The sequence below is a fragment of the Emydura macquarii genome, unplaced genomic scaffold (assembly GCF_026122565.2).
Source record: "Emydura macquarii macquarii isolate MOO-44397 ecotype Brisbane River unplaced genomic scaffold, CSIRO-AGI_Emac_v2 contig_3603, whole genome shotgun sequence".
Lineage (NCBI taxonomy): Eukaryota > Metazoa > Chordata > Testudines > Chelidae > Emydura > Emydura macquarii.
In genome coordinates, this window is record NW_027133740.1 from 3,536,815 (window position 1) to 3,562,062 (window position 25,248).

Consider the following 25,248-nt stretch of genomic DNA (forward strand, 5'->3'; position numbering starts at 1 on the left):
CACACACAGCTTGTGGAGGAGACCGGGTATAAAATGTCACCCTCTATCCAGTTATGGCAGGAAGAGATTTTTTTTCCCCTATAAATGAGGCAGTTATGCAGCCTACAAAAGCCTTGTTGCAAACCCTATTATCCCTAATGCTATTGGCGAAGTGCATGGAACACAAGTAGTAATTTCCATTGCAGAGATACATGCAGTCTTAACACCTCACACTAGGCTCTTTGGTTGTGGCAGCAATAAATGAAAGATGCTGCTGAGCAAAAGCGACTCCTAAAGAAAAGGATGCAAAAAAAAAAAAAATCTAACCTTTTTTTGTAGAAAGATTTATTCAGCTGTGGGGTTAGCAGCTACACATAACGAATCATCAGACCCTTTTGGCATGTTATGGTTGTTCAAATTGGGGTACTAAGTCCAGGTTCCTCAAACTGCCTGATGACCCTGAGGTGAGTTCCAGTCTCTCCTGGTGGAAGGTTGGCTGGTACCTAGGTCTGCTCTACAGGCTTCCTTCCCTGTATGCGGCTGATGAGTTACCAGTCATGGTGATGGAAGTAACCATGCACCATTCGTTGTGACTCCAGTCATTGGAAATTCCTGTAGAAGTATAACCGACCACTGAAGATCTCCCCTTCATGGGATGTCCTATTTTTCTTGAAGATAGATGAAGCGTTGCATACATTAAAAGATTCTAGGTCAGTGTTGAAATCTTTGGATCTGAATACCTCAGGCCCAAAAAGAGCAAAGTTTCTACCTTGCTTTCAACTGAGGTAACAATGAGATATGCATAGACAGGTGGATCAGTATGGCTGAAAGTAGAAGCTCCCACCATCACCACTTCATCCAGGCAGTCGCATGCTTCAAAGCAGTTTGCCTCCTCCATCAAGGTTGACATACTGACAATACCAGATCTCAGAGAATCTCCCCTCCTTTGGGGCAGGTTGTCATAACTCCTTAATGCATGGCAAGCAGGCATGGACCTCAGGCAACTGGATGGTAAGCACAGTGGAATCAGGATACATTCTACATTCCTATAGTTGACTCCTCTTGGTGCCCCCCCCCCACTCCCCTTGCATTCCCTTCCCACCTGCCTTCCCTGTCCCTTTTCAGGGATCTATCTCACGAGTCTGTTCTAAGGCAAGAAATGCAGACTCTGTGTTCTTCGGGAGCCATAGAAATGGTCCCTCAGTATTGGGGAAGGCAGCAGTTCTATTCCCACTGCTTCCTAATATGCAAAGCAAGGGGGGAAGATCTTGGCTGTTTTGGCCTTTCGGCATTTGAACAAGTATATCAAGAAACTATGGTTCTTCTTCGAGTAGTGTCCCTGTGGGTGCTCCACTCCAGGAATTGGTGCATCTTTGATCCGAGATTTTGTCAGCAGTGCCCGTATGGGTCGCACATGCGCTGTTACTATCTCGTGCCGTTAGCGCCCGTTTTCAGCACACATGCAACCCTATCCCCTCAGTTCCTTCTCAACTGTCTGCAGTCCGAGACGGAGCCCTCAGCAGTTCTTTGTAGCCTGCTTCAAAAAAATCGTTAATATGTTATTTTTCCTTGTTAAAGTTAGTTTACCTGTAGTTTAGAGTAGTTTACCTCAACGCTTCCCTTACCAAAAAAAAAAAAAAAAAAAATTCCCTCTGACTTACCCTGTAGTTAATGGTTAATAGGAATATCATGCCGGGCTCTCCTAGCTTCAAGCAGTGTGCCTCATGCAGGGGTGCTATGCCAGCCTCAGACAGGCACTCAGAATGCATTAGATGCGAAGGGCATATCACCCAAAAATGTGTCCACTGCAAGAACCTAAAAGCTAGAACCAAGAGTGACAGAAATCTCTGCCTGAAGCTAATACTTATGGAGAGGTCCCCGAGACCTGCCTCACACCCTGGACAGGGTAACAGCTTGCCGGACAAGTCCAGAAGAAGGCCGTCTACTCCATCTGTGAAGCAACAGAATAAGAGAAGGTCACTGGGAAAGGATAAAGGAGTGGCTTTAGGTTCCTCTGCTACACTGAGGACACAGTGCAACAAGCAAGGACTCTCACTGCTCCACTAAAGATCTGAGAGAGAAAATGAAACAACTCCGATCTGGGAGATTGATATGCTGCCCTTGACGTAAGGAATGTCTATTTCCATGTGGTAATTTAGCTTGGCCACAGAAAACTTCTAAGGTGATTAGGAGGAGGAGACCACTTCCAGTTCACAGTTCTACACTTTGTCCTGTCATCCAAGAAGTTCTAATCTGCCTTTTCTGGCCACCTCATCATCCTCTCAGAAAAAAGTCCTGGTACCAGCCTCATCCACACCAGTAGTTTTCACCAAATATGGCAGTGGTGGCAGCCCATCTTTGCTGCCGGGTTGTCTATATGCTGGATGTCCCAGCAGTGGAGGATCTCTCCTTGTAAGCAGGTGGAAGGAAGTGTGCAATGAACGCTCCCATCAGCTTTCATGGTTTGGCCTGGAAGTGAACAAAGAAACCCTCACACCCTCCAGAGAATAGAATTTATTGGAGCATTCCTGGATTCAGTTCTAGCCAGGGTTTTTCTGCAGCTACCAAGGTTTCTAGGTATACAAGATGTAGGTGTGTTTTTCAAGGACCATCCCTGAACTTCAGTGAGGAACTGCCACAGGCTCTTGAGGAATATGGTGGCATGCCCTTATGTGACACTTCCCCATGTCAACAGAGGGTAATAGACATGGCCCAAGTCAGTGTCCTACCCTCAGATACATTACTTGGGCAAACTAGTATATATCCCAAAGTACCACTGTCTCTGGATTGGTGAATGAGCCAAGACAGTGTTTGCAGGGGAGTCCTGTTCTTCTTGTCTGTCGCCTCTGATGTTGGAATGGGACATGCATCTAGGAGACCTACAACCAGAAGGCTTGTGATCAGTTAAAGAGGCCGGATTTCACATAAACATTCTAGAGTTACGGGTGACCGCCAGAACATGCTGCCAGTTCCTGCCCCATATGCAGGATAGGACTATCCAAGAATTTAACAGTAATACCACAGCAGTGTTTCACATCAACAAACAGGAGTTGCCAGATCAAACAGCATGTGCCAGGAGGCAGCTAGACTGTGTAACATCTGCATATGGAATTCCAAATCTTAGAGCATCACACTCACCAGGGGTTCAGAGTGCTTTAGCAGACTGACCAAGCAGGTCATGCAGCTTGGATCATGAATGGCCTCTCAACATTCTAAGATCAGTATTTCAAGCAGGGAGAATCCATCAGTGGATTTATTCTCAAACTGTCAGAACAGGAAACACTCCCTTTTTCGTTCAGGGGTGGGCTTCGAGGTCCATCTCAGATATGTTTCTTTGCCCCTGGGTCAAGGGTCTGCTTTATGCCTACCCTTCCATGCCTCTGATTCCCAAGGTCATTTTCAAGCTGGAGCAAGCGTGAGGGAGAATAATACTCACTGCACCAGCCTGGGCAAGGCAGTCATGGCTCTTGGACCTGTGCACGTTGTCTGTCAGGGCACCTCTACTCCTGCCTTTAGTCAAGGACCTGATATTGCAGAATCACAGGCAGTTGCACCTGAGCCCTTAGTTGCTACACGTCTCAGCCTGGTTCTTCAGTGGCGTCGTACTGTTCGGGAGCAGTCCAGAATGTTGACTTTCCTCGATCTAGCATTATGTACACAGGGGGTAAGGTTGGCTTAATTACAGTGCTCAGGGTTTTGGATTTTTCACACCCAGGAGTAACGTAGCTATGTCGACCCAACTCTTTAGTGTATACCAGGCTGCAGAAGTATGAAGGTACTGAAAGTAGGCTGGGGTGGCTACACCCTATAATATTCTCTGCTCAGGGCACAAGGGATGGCAGGTTCAGGTATGGCCACCCCTGTGGATATCTCTAGGGAAAACTCTGATGCACTGATGCATGAGACATACACACACTTAGCATAATCATAGAATCATAGAGTTGGAAGGGACCTCAGGAGGTCATCTAGTCCAACCCCCTGCTCAGAGCAGGACTAACCTCAACTAAATAATCCCAGCGAGGGTTTTGTCAAGCTGCAGCTTAAAAACCTCTAAAGATGGAGATTCCACCACCTCCCTAGGTAACCCATTCCAGTGCTTCACCACCCTCCTAGTGAAAAACTTTTTCCTAATGTCCAACCTAGATCCCCCCCTGCAACTTGAGACCGTTGCTCCTTGTTCTGTCATCTGCTACCACTGAGAACAGCCTAGCTCCATCCTCCCTGGAACCCCCTTTCAGGTAGTTAAAGGTTGCTATCAAATCCCCCCTCATTCTTCTCTTCTGTAGACTGATCAAGCCTACTTCCTTCAGCCTCTCCTCATAAGTCTTGTGCTCCAGCCCCCTAATCATTTTTGTTGCCCTCTGCTGGACTCTTTCTAACTTGTCCACATCCTTGTTGTAGTGGGGGGCCCAAAACTGGACACAATATTCCAAATGCGGCCTCACCAATGCTGAATAGAGGGGAATGATCACTTCCTGTGATCTGCTGGCAATGCTCCTACTAATGCAGCCCAATATGCTATTCGCCTTCTTGGCAACCAGGGCACACTGCTGACTCATATCCAGCTTCTTATCCACTGTTACCCCCAGGTTCTTTTCTGCAGAACTGCTGCCTAGCTCATCGGTCCCCAGTCTGTAGCTGTGCATAGGATTCTTCTGTCCTAGGTGCAAGACTTGTACTTGTTGAACCTCATCAGATTTCTTTTGGCCCAATCCTCCAGTTTGTTTAGGTCCTTCTGTATCCCACTCCCCCCTAGCTTAGACATATGCAATACATATCAAAGAACAAGTTACAAGAAGGTAAGTAATTTGTTTTTTAAAGAATAAAAACAATTCAAGATGCAGACAGTGACCTGTCAGAATGGAAATTCTAGAGACAAATGCACTGTGCAGAAAGAAAGGTGTATAGATGAGCCACATTCTCAAACATTTTTGTTAACCAGTGAGTATTTGGATTTCCTGTAGAGAAGGGCATCTTTAAAGTACTCTAGAAACCAAAGTTGAAACTAGTGCTTAAAAATAATGAATATATTTACCCTTGAAATAACTTTGTAATGTTTATAAACTGGAGTGTGTTTCTTCTTTTTAGCACAGCCATATTTTATGTTCTGATCCACAGAGGACACATTGTTTAATGGGTAACGAAATCTAAACCTAAACTGCATTTTTATAAACACTGCAAATTCTTAGGTGCCTGGAATACCAGCAGTATGGTCTGTGGAGAAAGGCAGGCCCTACACTTGGGGCTAGTCTCAGATGTGCTGGGCACCTTTCACTCCCATTTACATCAATGAGGTGCTTAACACAGACTCAATTTATTTAGTAGGTGTGAATTTTGGAGGCTGAAGTGCTAGCATGCAGTCCTCTGTTTTGATCCAAGCAGCCTGACTGACCAGCTCAAGGTGGAACATTGGGCACTGGAACATGTTTGGTCTCCATGGGTCACGCCAAAGGAAAAAATGGCTGTATTTCACACCATTTTATGGAAATTAGTTGCATTCCTTTGTCTCTTGATATGTTGCCAATGCAGCCATTGGTTGGGCAAAGTTTGAATGCACCTACCTTCAGTCAAGTGTTAAACACAATTGTGTGCACACAATATTTGCATTTTATTGAAAATCCGTTTTTTTCCTCTTTAATTATTTGCGCTGTATCTGAATACCTCAGGAAAGAAAATCTCTACATGCTGTTCTTTGAAACGGTACATGAGCATCACTTTTCTCTGGTGTCAAACTCCTGTCTCATTTCCATTTTCAGTTCTTCCCCAATGGACATGCATTTGCAACTGGTTCTGATGATGCCACTTGTCGACTCTTTGACCTGCGTGCAGATCAGGAGTTAATGATGTACTCCCATGACAATATCATTTGTGGAATCACTTCTGTAGCCTTCTCAAAAAGTGGCCGCCTCTTGCTAGCAGGCTATGATGACTTCAACTGCAATGTGTGGGATACTCTGAAAGGGGAGAGAGCAGGTTGGTAAATGGTATCTGCAGTGAGCTGCAGTTGTTTTTCTTCAGTAGAATTCTGTCATGGAACACGTTCCACTTTCTGTATTTAAATGTAAAACTAGTTCACTGCTAGTCAGTGCTGATACCTGAGAGGTGCTGCTGAATTGTGAAATCTTTGTGAAATCTTCACTGCTTCCTTTAAAAGGTCAGTTACTCAACTTAAAGTTTTATGTCTGGATTTGTATCCCTGTTTTCTTGATTTTATCTTTTCATATGTTCACATTTGGTAATAGTGATGTTTAAAAAAGGGACATGAGGTTTTCTGTTGTGTACAGTAAGTGGTTCTGTGTCTGGTTTTGGTATAGACATTGCCAGCACACATGATTTATTGATTTTTTTTTTTTTTTTTTAAATACTGGGAAAATCCAGGTGCAAAAAATCTTAACTGTTTGGTTCCAGGATTCAGGGCTTCCCAAGATAGGAGCTAACTCAGAATGCTGAGGAGCGAATATTTCTTTTAGACTAAAACACGGGAGGATACTTCTGTCACTTAATCACTCTTTTTAAAAAAATAAAATAAAATAAAAAAAGGCAACCCTCTTCCAGCATGTCTTGAGATGAATGTAAACCTGAAAAGTAATGTACAAAACTTTAAAAGTTTCAGCTGTTAACCTGCTCCATCTTCTTTTCCAGGTGTCCTTGCTGGCCATGACAACCGTGTCAGCTGTTTAGGTGTTACTGATGATGGCATGGCTGTAGCTACAGGGTCTTGGGACAGTTTTCTCAGAATCTGGAATTAACTGGGAGACTAACATGTACATTCTCCATTGAGATCTGGAGACATCAATGCTGCAGCCTATAGCTGTGAAATAACATTTCTACCTTGTATTTGCAGGTGAAGTTTTTCTATTCACTGATTATTACACAAAAGGCTTTCTGTAAACTAGAAAAAAATCAAGTGAAGAAATAGGGGTGGGGGTGGAGAAATCACTGACTTTTAAAAAGGGGACAGGCCAGCACACATAATCATGGTGACTGAGAAAATAAGAGCCAAGTCTTTTTTTGTTTTTGGTGGTTTGGTTAGATTGTCCTTGAGGGATTTCTGCTTGTGCTCAGAGTCTGCTAATTCTGTACTTTTTTTGTACATAACAGAATATACACATTATAGCAGCCAATCATGTAACATTTGTCTGTATGTAAAGAAATATGTTTGCATTTTTTAAGGAACTACATTTATAGCTTTGCATTTAACCTGAGATGTCACGTCTGAGTTTTGTAGTGGATTAACTAGATTGCTGTTTTAAACGCTTTTGTGAATTTACTGTAGATAAAGTGAAGCCAATGGTATGTATGTGTTTTTATAATGGAAGGCATTTGAATTACTAATTTTTTTTTTTTTTTTTTTTAAAAAGGCCCTGATACCTAGCGCCTTACTTATTCACTTCTAGACCTATTTGTCTATTTAAGCATGGGGGTTACTCCTTCCAGTCAGTGTTTCCTGGTTCATCCATCAGCAACCATGGCCTCCCAGCACCGAGAGAATGTTAATGCCATCAGGTATATAATATATATTTTAAAATAAGGATTTAACACCCTGGTGTCAGAAGTGTACGAGCTTCCTTCCTTCAGCCTCTCATGTAAGTTATTTTAAGTTGAACAGAGTACATGTCAGGTAACATATTACTGTCACTAACTGGTTGAGTGCTTTTTCCTTTTGACAGTGCAATTGTAAATGAGAGGATTCTGATCCACTACAAACTCCAGTTGCCTTGCACTAGTGAGGTGGTATTCGAGCATGGAGTTGACTGAAGACACTTTTTTAAAAGTGTACTCAAACTTGCTGTTCAACTACTACAGCAAATGAAGAGGTTTTCTCTAAGATGACTTCCTAAAGATGGCTTAGGAAGTACAGTGAATCCCTTACTAGAACTGCAAAGGTAGAAGAGGTTCACCCTAACATTTCACAACAGAACATGCTTGTCTTTTATAGTGGATGAAGTGGTGATCAGGTTATCTACAGGGAACAGTAGCCTTTTTGATAATCTCTGTGATCTCTCTAAGAACTTCACTCTAAATTTAAAATCCTGCTATTCATTTACCACAGTGGTCTGTGCCTAGGCATCTTATTAGATGCCATTCTGCAAACTGACAGTAAATAAGCCACTTCCTGTATGCCTGATCTCTGCTGATCTGAATATGATTCTCTTATAAAATGAAAGGCACTGAGTGAGAGAACTTGAACTAGTAAGCATTTTCTTCTTGTGTAGGTATGACAAATCATGTGACTCAAACCCATTTGCAACTACCCATGAAGATCAATAACACTTCGGTGCTGGCAGTACATTCATGCTTGTGATGGATGTCCCTGAGGGAAATCTGAGTTGGGCATGAAAATACCTGATACTTTCAGGAAAGGGCAGTTCTTTCTCTTAAGAGATTTATTTTAAATAATGTGTATTTAAACAAATTACCATACATCCAAAAGTTAACGTTTAATCTGCTGCCCCCACCTGAAGGTGTGATGTGTCCAAATATCCTTCGGGTCAGCTTGTAAACGTAAGTGCCCAGCATTTTGTAATATGAAAAGAGATTGTTGCTGAGACCACTGTTTGTGAAGTTTCTACCACTGGTAATTTTAATTTCAGTACTTCCGGACTGTGCCTGTAAATATGCCATGTTTACAATGGTGGAGGTGCCAATAACTGTGCCAACTGCAGTAAATTCAGTATCCGTTAAAAAAAAAAAAAAAAAGCACATCCCGTGCTGGAGAAGTATACACTTACTAAAGGCAGATTATGGTGTAGGACCAAAATCATGTTACGCTGTAGATCACAGAAACTCACCTGCATTTTACTTTTCAGTGAGATCATTTTGTTTTATGATCTGTTTGCATAAACAGAATTATTTATGGAATATCTATCTTTTCCAAGAGAGCAGCTCTTTAAGGTCAGGCAGAACGCTTGATATTTTTTTAATGATGCCTTGGATTTTTAAACTTACAGCTGCTTCTGGTTTGAGTGAATCATTCTGAAAATTTGCTAGTAAACTCTAAGAGGAAAAAATTTAAATGACTAGTTCCCTATTAAACGGTGCATCTTGAAGTGACTTTCTAATTGTCATAAAGAGACTTCCCATACTTGCAATTGAATATCATAAACTATTTGCCTTTATACTTCAGTATAGATGTAGGAACTTAACACATTTAGATATTAAGTAATCGATAATGTTCATTGTTTTGCTTAAACCCGCATGAAAAGGCTGGAAACTGTCATTCTGGAAGCTATTCTGCCTGCTTTTGGCTGTCTAAAACTTAATTAAAAGGGTAATATTTATAAGATACCATATTTTGCCCTTCAATGATCAAATATAGTGTGGTGTTTCTAGTGCTGCAGGTCCCAGTGTGTCTCTTCTCTGCTTACCTTTGTGTTGGTTACACAAGCAAACATCCCAGATGTCAGCAGGGTAGTGTACACTTGAGGAAATGTTTAACGCCTCTTGGGCAACTTGCACTAAAATAGTGGCTACTGTTTGGAGTTCTGGTATAAATCTGTTTGGATTATTTCTTTTTCTTTTTCTTTTTTTTTTTTTAAAGCATTTATAGTAGTGGGACATTTATTATTGCTTAAACTGAAGCCATATAATGGACCTACATGAACTATTTCAGTTTTTTAGTACTGCTTATGGGTGAATTTTCAAGATGATACACTTATTAAGATGCAGCTTAATTTTAAACTGAGCACCAAATCCCATTTTCTGCTACAAAAAGATTAATAAAACCACCATTTGCAGGTTTTACTTGAAATCTTTCACCCTGACATCTGCATCTCAAAGAAAATGCCTCCATGGGGATTCTTAGATTAAAAGATGATGTATACTTGTAGCTTAATATAAGCTCAGATGTGCGGGTTTGTGTAGTTTCTAACTGTTCACGTGATGGTGAACTAGTTGCTTAATACAGGTAGTGGATTTTACAGCACAATGGGGTACACATTAAACTGTTGTAAAAAGTTTACCACCGCCAAACTATAGAGCTATCTTAATTTCAAATTATTACTGTGGTTACAAAAATATGTACTAGATTTTGAAATTAGTAATACTTAGTACTAATAGTTATGACTATTGTGCCAAAAATTTGTAACTGATTGGAAAGTAAACTTTTTCCAGTTTTTGTTCTAATATTAAATCAATTTTTAAATGTACTTTAAATCAGGTGGGTTAGCAAAAATGTAATTGATTGAAGCTATGACTTGGTAACTGGAAATATGTGCCTCATATGAATTAATTTCTTTAATGCAGGTACATATCCTGTCAGCATTTTTTAAGGTTGATTAACTTTACAGTGAAGGATACTGATCAAGCAAGCTTCCAGTTGGAACTTGCTCCCGTGTATACTCTGCCTTTATCACTTTATTGGTAAAGATACTGGGTGAGATGATGGAAACCACAAAAAAAACTTCTAAATGGCATTGTGCTAATGTAGATTCACTTAGTATGGTAACGTGTGTACCTTTTTTCCTCCATTTCCAGACTTTTTTTCTCCTAAATGTTACCATTTGCCTTGCTGCATGTCAGATGATACTAAGTATCTGACAGAATTGCTGGTTCAGTAGTCCATTGGGAGTAGAAAAACTCATTAGAACTGCTTTCTTCTGAGGAGAGAGGTTGACCCTAATTTGGCAGTGCTGAATTGACATACCAGCTAATCCTCACATGCTTATTGTAATGCATGGATTGGAAATAGTTAACTCTTTAATTCAGTTATTGTAACCACATGTCCCATCATGAAGTTCACATCGTTTTAGGGTGGAATGAAAATATTGTGAAAAACATTCCAAGAGTACTTAGTCTTTCCTCTTTGAGGACACTCATTTTCCACTAGATTTAGTGCTGTGCTTTAAAATGTTGGTGAGAATAGGTATTGACTAATTCAAATAGTTGGTATGAAATGGTTGTGTAGCAGAAAGCATTTCCTGTAAAAGTAATTAAGCATGGGTTGATGGTGCCCTTTGTATACAGTAATCTGGCATGCATGCTGGTCAAACTACTTCCTACACTTCAGAGGCACCACAAGCCTTTTTATCCAATTGCTGGTTGTGTAAAATACATGCAGAATGTTAATGCAGTGTTGTTATGGTAAATGTGTGAACAGTGTTACTAACTGATTATAACTGATAACAGATTAAATGTGCCTGACATCCTTATACCACACAGTATGTTTAGGTTTTGACTAATATGGACTTCAGTGGAATAGTCTTAGATATTTCAAGCCTTTGTTTTACTTATACAATGGTGCTCTATTTGTTTCTCCTTTATTTAAAAAAAAAAAAAAAAAAAAAAAGCATCTGAACACTTGTACTACATATTACATCCAAAGGTGTCCAAAAACTAATTGCTTTTGAACATGCTTGACTCTTATTTTGGCGCTTAGCTCAGATTCCCAGTATTTCTCATCGAATGGTTTTAATTTTACTTTCACTTGTTGCTGACTACTTTGATGGAAAACTTCAGTAATGTTACCAATTAGAAGTGATTCTGCACTGCCTTTGGATTGTGTATGTATTCAGAAACAGTCTTAAAGCTTTCATTTAAGCTAATTAAAACCAGGGACTTGTGCCACTTGTTTAACAGGGCTGTTTATATAGACTTCCCTGTTTTTAAAAAAACCAAACACTTGCTATGAACTCTGTTTATAGCTTTTTTTCTCCCCCATGGATCTTTTCTTTGTATTTGTACAGTGGCTCAGTGAAAAGATGTTACCATGAGTTGATATTGTAACCAATAAATAAGTGCTTTTAACCAGGACTTCCTGGTGTCTGTGTATTTATTTAACCTTCCCCATACCATAGTGGTTACATAAAGATGAATGTAGCAAACTTAAGTAGCTGAGGTTGGCTGTGAGGGGCCTTGCCTGCTACTATTTCCACTCTACATTTAAGGTACAACACAAATACCCTTGCAACTGTTGAGGCTTGAAGACAAAAGCTGGGACACACAGCCCTACTCATCCATAAATTGAGATACTACTCCCAGCATCTCCAAAATGCCACCTAGTAAACCCTACCTCTTGCTGAAGTGACTCTTTTTGAAGCACTTAGATGTTATCCTCAGCTTGAGCATTACTGTGTGGACTTACTTAGCATTTTCAGTTTCCCTCTTAAACAGTGCTGCTTTTTGCAATAGCTAGAGGGTTTTTATCTGCAGGGAAGAGGGGGGAATGATCCATGTTATGAGAGAAGAGCAGACTACCTTTAGCTAATAAAAGGGACAAGCTTTTAAATATTCTGGGTAAGCCCTTAGTTTGAGCTACTTTTATGTAAAGGAAGGGTTCTGTACAAATTGAGACACAAGGAAGAAGGGGAACAGGTGGCAGCTGCTGTTTCTGGAAAGGAGTTGATGTTTTTTTCTCCTGTTTCTTATATAAAAACTAATAGTGGCAGAAAAGTGAACTCACTTTTTGGCAGCAGGATCACAATGTTTAAAAAATACAAGCATCGCAGTTAACAGGAAACCCTCAGCTACAGCAGAGTCATGCATGCCTGGAGTGAGCAGCTATAGCAATAACAGAGCAGTCTTCTAAATTTAATAGAACACACGCCTTTCTGAAGAACCACACATTTTCAGAATTCTTTTAGCATAGGTAATTTTATTTCCAGAGCTACACTCCAGGTCATTCTTCACTTGATATCAAATCTTCCAGTTTGCTGTCTAACAAACAACACTGTAGACAACAGCCATGACAATTGTCATGAAGTAAATCCATTTTTCCACAGAAGTAGAAGCTAAAGAAAACTTGAATTACAGAGGTCTCATGCTGTAGAACAGTTTCTGTAATCAAAACCTGGCTGTGAGCCACATACTACAGCAGGAACCTTGTCCCCACCTCCTGGAGTACAAGATGCTTCAAATCAAACAGCATCCTCTGCCAGTGAATGGGGTCAAGGTTAAACCAGGGGCAGTAGTGTAGTTGGTAACTTAATGCACTAAGGAGGGATTGTAGAAGTTAACTCAATTCAGTAAGCCAAAGGGGCAGGATTTTATTTCCCCCACGCACATTAAACCAGCGGTAAAACCTGTCTAGAAATGCTCTCAAGGAGTAAACTTACCATTGCATAATTAACCAGCTAGGCTATGGCCCATCTCATCCCATCCTCTGCCTTTTAAGTCATGGGGTGGCATGCTCACACTTCTACCATGAGGAAAACCACTACACAAACACTTCAACTTGAGCTTGGTATGCTTCATGACAAAAGTGATCACTTCCTGCTTTTAAAATAAAGTATGGTTACTGGGTCTTAAAGTGCATTTCATTAGCCCTTTCTCATAAGGTAGGGAGAAATCCTAGCAAATATCCATGCACCAATAAAAATCTGTTGCTTTAAGCCACCACAGTCAATAACACTCACTGCAGTTTAGTTTTAAACCTGAATATTTTGCTGCATTACACACTGCCTTTCATAAAAGAAAAATACAAGGAAAGGCGTGCACCTCCTCAAATACTTTTTAAAAGCCTGTTTATAAAATACAGGTGATATTGTAATTGGTCTGCAGCCAGAAGCACTTTGCCATCACTACATCTACTGCATTCCCCACCACCACCTTTTAAAAGCTGTAGGGAGCCAGGGGCCAAGATTTTTTATTTTATTTCTTTTAAATACATGCCTGCAGTTAAATACTTTAGGAACTTAAGGTAACTAAGCACTATCTTGGCTAGTGTACTTAAACAACTGGTCAGGGAAGAAACCAATATGGAAAAACATCCCTAGGGAAATGCAATACTGTTTCTGCAGTGTATGCAATCTGAAGAGCAGTTCAATTTATTATATTCAGAGCAGAACATGGCAGATATTCATCATGTAGTGAGAGAAATCTTGCAAGGCCCAGGTTACTAGAAAACAGCAAGTCCTGCAGAGGGTGCTCAGACAAAAACCTTATCCCAAATCATGCAAAAGTTCAGCTGAGTCTAGATCAGTGTTTCTCAATTGTGGTTCTGTGAGCAGCTGTTCTCCGTGCCGCTGAAAAAGGGACGATGTCCTGGATTTTCCAGAAGAGGGTATCCAGTGTAATTTAATTGAGAAATGCTGACCTTTGCTTATTTCAACATTTGAAGACTTAAGAGTTGGGGGGGTTCCACAATTATTTATGGAGTTCAAAAGGGTTCTGTGGCCAAATTTAATTGAGAAACACTGGTCTAGACCAAACACATAGGCCCCTGTTTTTCGTAGATGCAGGCTTGCATGATGGCAATTCACCTGAATGTTATACACATTAACTTACTGTGGTTTTCAATAGTCCTGTTACTACCATGTGAGGAACACTGCCCATTCCATTACTTCAGCATGCATAGGGGAATTTTTAAAGCTTTCCAAAATACCTACAGGAATCAGATTTACATGTAAAAATAGCATAGGCTTAACTGGGTAGATGAGAATAAGATACTTAAGTTCTGCATGTACAACATTTCAGCAACAAAATCTGGTAGGTCTATCTATTAAGTGAACAAAAGGAGGGGTACTGCAGCCCAGGCCAATTGATTTTATCTGCATTCAGATAGCCTAAGAAGCACTTTTGGACAGCTAGAGCTCTTCATCTAATATTTTCTTTCATAAAACAAACATGAAAAAGCAGCATCTAGCACCACTGGCTATTTCTAAAAGACACTGATATTGATGTGAGGGAGAGAAAGAATGGATTATCTCGATCCATAACTCCTGGATGCCAGGAAGGGGGATTTGCCACTGGTAAATACTAGAACAAAATAATACAGAGTTGGGTTCTTTATTTTGTTAAGTCTCCAGAAGAATGAATTCAGTATTTGTCAGTAAATATAAATTATCATTGTGCTCTTGCAAAATTTCTCTTTACCACAGCTTTTAGATACAGTTCATTGCCAACAAGTTAACTGGGCTTTATAGTGTCTGACAAGTATAAGCAAGGTAATTTTAAAAAAATAAGTCATTTCATGTGACTCCACAAGGGAGCAATGTGTCATTCTATAATTTTATCCTACGGGCAGTTACTCCACCAATGAAGTGATTGGTCTATTTAATTCGCTGAAGAAAATGCTTTGTAAAAACATCCAGCTCATTTTCCAGGTGAATGGCTTTGTTCCTGTAAAACAAAGAAGAGAGAAGTGATTGACCCACCTGCAGAACCAAATCATCCAAAACCCAGGCTTTATTTGCATGTATCCAAACTCTCAGAAAAACCTGTAGCCTCTTCCCTTTTTAAATGAAATATGCAGGACACTAGAAGTGTTTGACTCAGAAGAACACTATAACAAATGCTATGTGCTCTGCCCAGTCAAGGTCTTAGACTCTGAGTACATCTACACTGCAAACTAAACCAAAACACACACCCTGCAGCAGCAAACCTCAAAGCTCAGGTCAGAAGACTTAGCCTGGCACTATGGGACTAAAAAGAGCAGTGAAGATGGTTCCAGTCAGGCTGGAGCTCCCATGAGGGGGAAGGGACTCAGACTCCAGTCTGAGTAGGAACTTCACTACTATTTTTAGTGCTGTTGCATGAGCCCCATGACCTTGAGTCAGCTGACCCAGACTCAGACTCCTGCACTGTTTCGTTTTGGCGCAGTGTAGACAAACCTTTAAACCTCGGGACACTGGTTAATCTGAGTATGTAACACCTTCAGGAGAGGCTAGTTCCTAAGCCTTTCACACAGGCATGAGGAATCACTGTGCTAGAAAGGAGTGTGGATTTCATGTTGCTGGGAGCAAGAAGAAACCCACCATCCATTGCATCTCTGCCTCTTGCAGTCCCTGTCTACAATAGCAACACTTTCTAAGAATGTCTCACTATTGCTGGCATCACTGGGAAATCCTGGTGTGGCCCACTGACAATGCTTTCAACACCATTCAATTAGTGTAGCCCATGCAGAATTACACAACAAGGGGTTAAAATACACCTAAATTGTTTACACTAGGGCTCCTATAACTAATGCTGGTAGAGCCAAATCTTTTAACTGACATTTTTAGAAAATGGCCCTAGTGGAGCAAGGGACTCAGCCTGAGAACAGCACACAATGGCGAAGAGAAACAGACACAAAGCCAAGAGCTGCCCCATATGGCTGCTAAGTGAGGAGGCAGCAGAGTGCATTGTCAGCCTGCTGGAAGGGGTTGGGGTCAAATGGTATTAGGAAGGGATCAAGAAAGGAGACGGGCTTGCTGGGATGAGATACAGGAGCGGACATTACTCTGCTCCCAGCTAAGAGTACTAGGGAGGGAGCTTTGTACCAAGGCCCTGCTTAGGAACTCGTGCCCCATTTCCAAGGAAAAATGTTTCTCAAGCAGGGAAGTGACAGGTATTGTTGGAGCTTGATAAATAAAGTATTCTTGAGAAATCCATCTTTACTGGGCAGAGAAACAGAACCAGGCACAGGGAAAACATTGACATGAGGATGGGGAGCTATTTGTCTGACTTTCCCCACATCCTCCAAAGAAACACACAACTGACTAACAATGAAAGGACACAATTGCTACTATTGACGAACAAGGCAAGAAGATATGTAATACCATGCCTCATCCTGTGCCACAGTTTTAAAGGTGCTTGTCAGAATGACAGGTACCATTAACAGCTGAAAGCAGCAGCAAGCTCTTCCTTTATGATCTAGTACCACCATGACTACAGATATGGGGGTGAAATCCCCAATCAAGTCAATGGCAAAATTCCCACTGACTTCAGTGAAGCCAGGATTTCATAGTCTCTCCGGCTGCCTAGTTCAAGATTTCTTTTTTAAGCAACTGCCTGAATCAATACAAAAGGATCATTACCTTAGGTGCTTTGAGTTACTCTGTATTTTCTCTAACTGATCTATTTCTTTGGAGAGCCTAGCAATTTCTTCTTCCAGGTTTTTCTGAGTGATGTCGACTTGCTGACACAGTCGAGCAAAGGTAGTGGCCATTTCTCTAAAGGAAAACAAGTTTATCATCACAGTTTACCATACTTTGTGCCACATTGAGCCCATGGGTAGAACAAAGCAATCAGAACCACCACCAACTGCTATACACAATTGCATAGAGAAAGACAGGAGGAAAAATGAGTAAGGGGACTATCTTCAAAAATCAATGAAGCAGGGATGCTCTGGTGGTGGCGTTTTTAGGACCATGAAAAAACAATACAATACAGACCTTGTTTTAAATGCAGACCGATGTTGCTACTGCCAACTCCTGACTCCAAAGCAACACAGACAGTTCTCAGAATAGTGAATTTTCACTATTAACTTGGGGCTAGATTCACAAAGGGATGTAGGTGTTGCGATACCTAACTCCTAGGCGTCTGCTGCCTAATGGAATTCTCAGCTCCGAGTTAGGTGCCCAGGCTCCCTATATAATGCATGAGGAGCGTTAGATGTCTAAGACATTGTATTCTCAGAATCAACTAGCTAAGCAGGGAGACACCTAACTTAGCCAAGAATGAAATGCAGAGTACACGGTTGGGGCTTGGTGCCTAACTGCCAGGCTGAAGGGAGATACTTATTTCTGGGAAGCCTCTCCTGGAGTTGGGCACCTGAGTCAAGTCAGGGGGAAGTGGGGGAGAGAGAGAGAAGGGAACTCTATAGCTGATAGCGACATGGCTACAGCATTCACCTGGGATGTGGAACACCCAGGTAGAATCCCTGCTCTACCTGATTCGGAACAGGGAATTGAACCTAGTGCTCTTACCTGCCAGGTGAGAGCCCTGACCGCCAGGTTACTGATTATTCTGGAATGGGTGTCTCTCAATCTCTCTTGTTGGAGATGTTCCACTTTGTATAAATAACTAAATAGCCATTGGACCGGAGATAAAGAGAGTGACTCTACAGTCTGGTGGTTAGGACACAACTGAAACTGAACCTCCCGCATCCCAGGTCCCTGCTCCAAATCAGGCAGGGCAGGGATTCAAACTTTGGTCTCCAAGTGAGTGCCTTAGCTGCCAGACTAGCGGGTATCCCGGAGACACCCTCCTACACAATAGCATGTGCGAGGCATGATCTGGTAGGCATGCTCTGACCACGCTTATTGGATTAGGACAACAAGTGACAGGTGGGAGAACACCTAGTTTGAGAAAGCCACAGGGACTTTGCCATGAGCAAGGAATCTGAGCAACTAGTCAGCTGGAGGGCAGCATCAAGACTTTAGGCACTTAAGTTCCCACCACTCAGCATGCAGAAAGCTGTTGGATTTAAGCACGTAGGCAGTTCAGCACCTAAATATCTTTTTGAATCTAGCCCATAGCATCTGAACAAGTTTATAATGACACACTAGTGTCACCAACAGTCAAAGTGAGCAAACCAACAGCTTTAATAGTGTCGACAGTCATCTGACTTTTCTCATCGCTTCAAACCTTGTTCACCATATTGAACATTCCTTTTACTGTCCCTAGTAAATACAGAGCAAGTTCTGCTAGGCACAGCAACATTGAACAAATGTTGTAGTTATGAAAAATCAAAAACATATGGAAAGATTAAATGAAAAACCAGGACAATTCTGCTGGCTCAGAAGATGTACCTGGGACACCAGGACATGTTACAAAACGTCCAGGACTGCTGCGGTACAACAGAGACATATGGGCACTTGAAGCAGTCTTTTCAGAACTTTGCATTTTGTTAAACTGGTTAAGGCTCTAAAGCCAAGCCACCCTGAGTCTTAAGTCAGTGTTAGTGAAAAGGATGCAGCTATGGCTGCCCATAAGAACAGAGCCATACTTTCATATTCATGTAGTAAGCTGCTTGGCAAAGAAACTGCCTACAGCGTTTGAGAATCTAGATCCTCATAGATAGATAGATGCACAGATACACATTAGGGGTAATATACACTCTGCTATTTTACCAGGATAAGCAAAGTTATCATCAGGTACAAAATAACTATGATTTCAAATATTAGACAGTGATGCTGTACTAGCTATCTGAGGTGTCTCTTCTCTTATTATGTAAATCCCCCATTTATCCAAAAGAAAAGGGCATCTTAAAAGTAAGATGAAAGGCTTAAATGTTACAGGCCAAGTTCATCCCTGGCATAACTTAATCAACGTCAGCCTGACGTAGATGGAATGATGCTAGGCATGAATCTGTCCCACCATCCTTATTCCATAAGTGCGTTTATGGTACAAGTCAAAACGTCTCTGAACGATGGGAAAAGAGGGGCATTATTTTCATCTCTCGGCAACAGCATGGAATATTTTTCGCTGCTAAGTGCTAATGCAAATTGCATAACGTAAGTGCTTAGGCACTAAGGAAACTTGTTGGTGACTGCTCCTTAAGCTGGTCTAATTCACATCTAAATTGAGTAGAGAGAGTTAAGAGCACACTAACCAAGGTTAATAAAACCAGAGCTCCAGAAGTGTGATTCTTTCCTGTGAAACAATATCCATAAAATTCCTTCATTAAAAAAAAAAAAAAAGCATTTTATTAAAGGGGCTCAATGAACTTAAAAGCCACACGTCTCAGAAGTCTCCCCTGCTTTCTTGTACAAACACCATCTAAGGCAACTATAACTGAAATAATATTTCTTTTTTCCATTTTATGCATAGTCATTTTCACTCTCTCCCGTATCGTCGGAAAGGTAACGGTGATTGCATGAGGCTTTTCAATTAACTGTGAAGTGCAAAACAGGAGTGTAAAAACAAAACAAAAAAAATGAAAAAAGAGGGATGCTTTGCCACAATAGTAAAGGAAACAAGTTTAGCTCATGTTTTGAATTTGAACAGATTTCAAGCTGACATTTAAACCTTTACACTTAGGCATCTTTTCAATTCTCTATTGTAACTTCCACTGACAAATTCATGCACATAGATTATCCACTGAAATGTATTTCCTGTATTAGTGACTACAATGACAAGTGTAATACTTACTGTTGGACTTGATGGCTGCAATTTGCACTAGTAAAACTGACAATCATCTGCAATTTTTCAGTAGCATAGTTTACAAACTGCTGTTTAAAGGCTCTCTCTTTTGCTTTAGTTGTCCAAGTTAGTCTCTCATAGAGATACAACAATCCATACATACTCAGGGAAAGACAGATGAGTTTCCAGCCAACAGTTCGCCAAACCTGAAAAAGAAACATCTTTTCATGACCTGAGCAAGGTCTGTGACAGTAGCACTATAGAATGTATTGTGTCAGAGAGTGGGGCCATAATTAGAAGATAGAAAAGCGTCACCTTCCTACTCAAGGTATTTGCTCCCTTAGTACCTTTCTGTCCGATTGGATTAACAAAACATGTTTTTCATTCAGGGAACACTGCAGAGCAAGGCAGCTGCATAAAAAGAAGCTAGACTCTTCTGCTTCATTCATCAGCTGCAGAACTGGGTCAGCTAGATTTAGAAGACAGAATCTTTAGTGCTAGTGATGAAGTAAGAGACAAAGCTCTCATCAATTCCAAATTGAGCCATTTTATAATTTAGAAACTGAGCGTATATGGAATAAATATAGGTCTCAGCATGACCCTACTCAGCCAGTTTTTTTATTACATACTACTAGCATTAATGCATTTTATACCCTTTACCAGCAGTGCTATCTAGCCATGAAGATGTAAATATTTTGTTGCATTAGACAAACAAGGTATTTATCCTAGATACCCCATTTAGTTTGCAAAGTGGTTCTAATATCACAGATCTTGTCTCCCTGACTCACATGAGTAAGGGTTGCAGGATTGGAACCATGGTGTAAAGTCACATAGGTTAAACAGAGTAAAGAATCTGTTTCCTAGAGCCTTTGCCTATGAAGAGTAAATTAAAAAAAAATCATAGATATCAAAGAAACCTAATAAAACTGATCACTCAGTTTAACTATTTGAGATTATTTTGTAGCCACTTACAAAGAAACCTTGGCCAAACCGATTAGCAAACAATTCTTTACCATGCTAAATATTAATTTTTACATTTCGCCCATGATTGCAAGGAAAGTGCACCTATTTTACTTAATCCAACTGCACATGAGAGAGGATGAAAGTTTAATAAAAACTGGCACTTCCGAATCTATTGCTGGAAGTAGCCATTTTGCTGGAAAGCAGTCATTTATGAGCAAAGCTGTATGGGCATTTTATGGAAGGGAGTCTGTCAACCAGCAGCCGTGTATTCATATGAACAGGAAGAGAAAGCTTTAATGGGTATCATTTAAACATTAAGCAATTTTGTTTAAAGAATAAAGATAATTAAATCATAAAGACAGAACTTTCATACCACTGGGCTAAGCAAAACAGATGCAGTATCCTTTAATGAAGATAATTTTTAAAAGAGAATCTAGAAAACATATTGTTCAACTGTATCTGTTTAATAAGACTAACTTCATTAGACATAGCTCTATTTAAGTCACAAGTTGAATGGAGTTATGCTGATTCACGCCCGCTGAGGACTAGGCCCATTGCTAACAAGACTGATTCTAACAAGCAAACATCAATTCTATGCATCAGGGATGGCACAGCAAACATTAAAAAGAGTACATTTGGAATAGTCTAGTCTCTGCCATGCTTTTTATTATAGTTAAGGTGCTAATGCTACTTGCCACTCCTCCAATAATGATGATGCTCATAGAGGTCCGTGATGTTAGTGAAGCTAAACTTGTTACCAAAGAAACCATGAGTTCCTCCTGTGATACATTCTCTGGAGTTATGGCAGGAAGGCAGGTGGCAGAGGGGGTGGTGGCTAAAGAACGAGGGATCTAGAAGAGCAGAATAAAGCAAACTGAGTGATAAACATTATGGAACTGTAGAGCAAATGGTTTTATTGTTTATTTTTCTTTCATATATGCAGGGTTAAAGATTGAATTTTTTTTTTTTTTTTTTTTTTAAAGTGGGTAAGACTATCTGGGAGATTTAAAAATGCTAATTTTTTTCATCCTGAACACCAGTAATGGAGGTTTAGATAGTTGTTCAATAAATTGATTAGTAAGTTAACAAGAAATGGGCCTTTCCTGAAGGTTTTCTCATCAAGCAAGACAGGGGTGGGACAAGAGAGGAAGAGCTGCTGCAAATTCCTGCAATATAATTAAAGCTTCTAGCATGTACTTGTAGTTAGTTCTGTTTGATTCCCACTATGCCTCACCAACTCCTATCCACTCCCCACTATTCTAGCTGCCCCCTGCCCACCTTGTTCTCTCAACTCTTCATTCCCCTGGAGATGGACGCATCCACCCATTTTTTTTTACTTGAAGCTAGGGCAAAGTCCTAACTGGACCCTGGATCCAAATTTTATGGTAGCCTCTTGATGGGCTGAACCAAAATCCCAGATCTGAACAGCCGCTCAAACTTTACAAGGGGGGAGGGGAAGGATAACATCTGGATCCCTATTTTGCAGTCTGGGCCATCATCGCTACATTTATCACAACAGCAGGAAACCATAGTTTCTTTCCACTTGTTATAGCATGGACATTTAAAACAACTCCATTGCCCCAACTAGCCAGACAGTCCATAAGGTCAAGGGAAACAGGACTGGGCTTTGTTCCATTTTAATTATGCAAAAGCTGTAAATGAAGAGGTGACCACAAGGTTAGATACAGAGGTAAGTCAAAACTCAGAGTTCCCAAGAGCATGTAGCAGCTGCAGGAAGTACTAAAAAGACGTTCTGGCTCCATTTCATCCCTGAATATTAATCCAATAAAGACAACCCTCACCAAAACAAGCTTCAGACAAAGGGATCACAGTGAGCAGACACAACACACCAAATCATTAACGCAAATGTAAAACAATATATAGAAAACATCAAATATCAGCAAATCAATTCTGAAAAACCTGGGAAGCTCTCACCTGTGAGGTTGGATCTGCCAGCCCCAGTAGCACCCTATGAGCATTCTTTGGGCCCAGGAAGCGGCTTACGAGTGCGGTCCACCCCAGGGAAAAGCGGAACATGATATCCTCTTGAAAATCTGAGCACAGACTGTGACAGTTCAAATCGTAACTGAGGTCAAACTTCCTGCATGGAATTAGCAAATGGAGCTGATTCTGAACACCAGAAGGTAATAACGGCTTCAGATTTTCTAAAAACGAAGTGGATTAGCAAAACTGAATTACCATGCAAAACTTGACTCCATTTTGGGATGGTCACATGTTGCACTAATTCTGTACCTGGCTTTTTTAATTTCAAATCCCTAAGCAATAGTTTTAACTGAGGCTTAACTCCCGATCTGTCTACTTTGCTATTTTCATCATAATTGAGAATGCTCAGCCTATGCACTATAGTTTAAACATTGTCTGTCCCATTAGGATAAACTATCGATCACCCCAGAGGAAAAAAAAAAGGGGGTGGGGGGCAGAGAAAAAGCCATTGAGAAAGGCATTGGTGACAAAAAGGAAAAAATGGTCAGAGATGAACTGAACCAACCAGAAAGATCTCAAGCTAGAGTCCTGAAGACAAGGATAGACAACAACTTGGCCAATCCCAATAGTCTTGGGGAGAAATAAGGAAGAGGTGACTTCTCAAGACCTCAGAAATAGATCACTGAAGGCTTCATGTATTTCCTCAAGACCTGACTGTTTCATTACCAGGAATCAGTTCAGATTGGATGAGTGGACAGGCATTTAACAAAACATATCTGAGCTACCACCATAAAGGACAAAAAGGGAGTACAGAAACAGAAGCTCATACCAAAATGTGATAAAATTCTAGTTTGAACCAAGGGAACTAGGGTAAGGCTTACACTGCAGAAATATTATCATCTGACAATCGGGATATTGTCTATATCTTTAACTTGAGTTATTTTACTCAGGTCCCGTCCCTAAGCTAACCATACACAGGTTAAAATACAAAGGAAGGAAAGACAGGGAGCAGGTCAAGAGTGAGTTGGGAAGTCCTGTGTTCTAATCTCAGCTCTACCACTAACTCAGTTGTGTGACCATAGGGAAATAAACTAATCCCTCTGTTTCAGCTTCTTCAAGTTGGAATAATAATTATTCCTACCCAATCCCCACAAACTCCCTGGGAAGTAACAGTTGCACAGCACTTTGGAGCTGTAAAGCATTTTAAGAATATAATCCAGTAAATCCCTGTCATAGTATGTAATTATCTAGAGAGAAAAAAGTAAAAGTAGGAATTTACTTGGATTAAATACTGTTAGGAGAGGAACTGTTTCTCCATTATTCATGTGTACAGTGCTTAGCACATGAGCCCGTGATCTATGACTGGGACTTCCAGATGCTGACCCAATACAAATAATAACTAGAAGCAGGCAAAGTCCTTTTGAGGTTGAGCTGGAGACGGCCCACATTCAGACTCATATTTGTGTGAAGGTCTAACATTACTCTATAAATATTACCAATCATTTCCTGCTGTGACTGATGCATTGACTGATTGACTTCAGTGGAGCAACGGTCAGCCAGGTTCTTTCCCAAACCATCTTCTATGTGTTTGTTGAGTTCCTAATGTTTCATGAAGAAAGCGTGCACATAAGTTCATGTCAGCAAGCCAGCTACGTTAGAACAATTTTGAGATATGTTAAACACAAAAAATCCCTATAGTCTTTGAACGTATTGTTATCCATGATGGGGAGAAGAGCATGGAGAATGACCATGGACTCAAATGATAAATTATTATGAACTAACTAGAATTACAAAAAGGGCAGATTTCTATAACATCGTGATCATTAAAAAGGTAGCTGAAAAACTTGTATCAGTTGTCAATATAACTGTTTCAAAGAACATAATGCCACTATATTGCTCTACAAAATCAGAATAGTCATGGTCTGATGGAAACCCCCTCAATGGCCTGAACAAAGATAAACCAATCTCAGTAATATTGGTGGACGTCACAGTATAAATGCTTTGGGAGGAGCAGTGATAGTAGGTAGAGTCCTCATTCAATCCTAGAAGCGTAGAGTATTTGCTCAATAGGAGTCTGATTCCACAAGATTGAAGTCAATGGAAGTTTTGATATTCACTCCAATGGGAGCATTATCAGGCCTAAGAGTTCTCTCAGGCTCAGGAGGCTAATCTTACAGTGTCTGCTCCTTTTAAAAGTTACTGTTAGAGCTGTTTGAATTTCTAACAGCAAAAGATGGCCTTTTTAAAAGTGAAATTTTCCATGAATTGTTGACACAACATTCTGTTCAGTGAATTTGTGACTTTTTGTAATTTAAATTATTATCAAAAACATTCTCAAAGTGGTTAGCAAAGTGTTACATCTACCAAAAACCAGGAAATATTAAGCAAACAGTAAATAAAAGTTTCAGTGATCATTCTGATATAAATTTCAATTAAAAAATTTAACAAAAAATTTGAATTCCTCCCCCTCACCCCTAAATGGAAACAATTTCAAAATCTTTTGCAACGTTCCCCCACCATCTCTAATTATTGTGATCTAATTTAATAACAGATATACACAGATACATTGGCTAGCCTATT

General features: G+C 40.5%; 2 protein-coding genes across 5 annotated transcripts in view; one reads left to right on the forward strand and one right to left on the reverse strand.

The window, feature by feature from the left end:
• GNB4 (G protein subunit beta 4) overlaps positions 1 to 11,730 on the forward strand; it is a 109,487-nt gene extending 97,757 nt beyond the window's left edge. The window contains exons 9-10 of the mRNA XM_067536485.1: positions 5,736 to 5,952; positions 6,622 to 11,730. Coding sequence (XP_067392586.1) covers positions 5,736 to 5,952; positions 6,622 to 6,728 — 324 coding nt within the window. The 3' untranslated portion in view covers positions 6,729 to 11,730. The remainder of the gene's footprint in view (positions 1 to 5,735; positions 5,953 to 6,621) is intronic.
• Positions 11,731 to 14,190: 2,460 nt separating this feature from the next.
• Positions 14,191 to 25,248, reverse strand: part of MFN1 (mitofusin 1) — a 41,381-nt gene continuing 30,323 nt past the window's right edge. For 3 of the 4 annotated variants that reach the window (XM_067536475.1, XM_067536474.1, XM_067536476.1), the window contains 6 exons: positions 24,165 to 24,267; positions 22,660 to 22,889; positions 21,420 to 21,575; positions 19,771 to 19,967; positions 16,713 to 16,847; positions 14,191 to 15,036 (listed from right to left, as the gene is read on the reverse strand). In XM_067536475.1, the coding sequence (XP_067392576.1) occupies positions 14,967 to 15,036; positions 16,713 to 16,847; positions 19,771 to 19,967; positions 21,420 to 21,575; positions 22,660 to 22,889; positions 24,165 to 24,267 (891 nt within the window). In that variant the 3' untranslated portion in view covers positions 14,191 to 14,966. The remainder of the gene's footprint in view (positions 15,037 to 16,712; positions 16,848 to 19,770; positions 19,968 to 21,419; positions 21,576 to 22,659; positions 22,890 to 24,164; positions 24,268 to 25,248) is intronic. The other variant, XM_067536477.1, reaches the window with a different exon arrangement.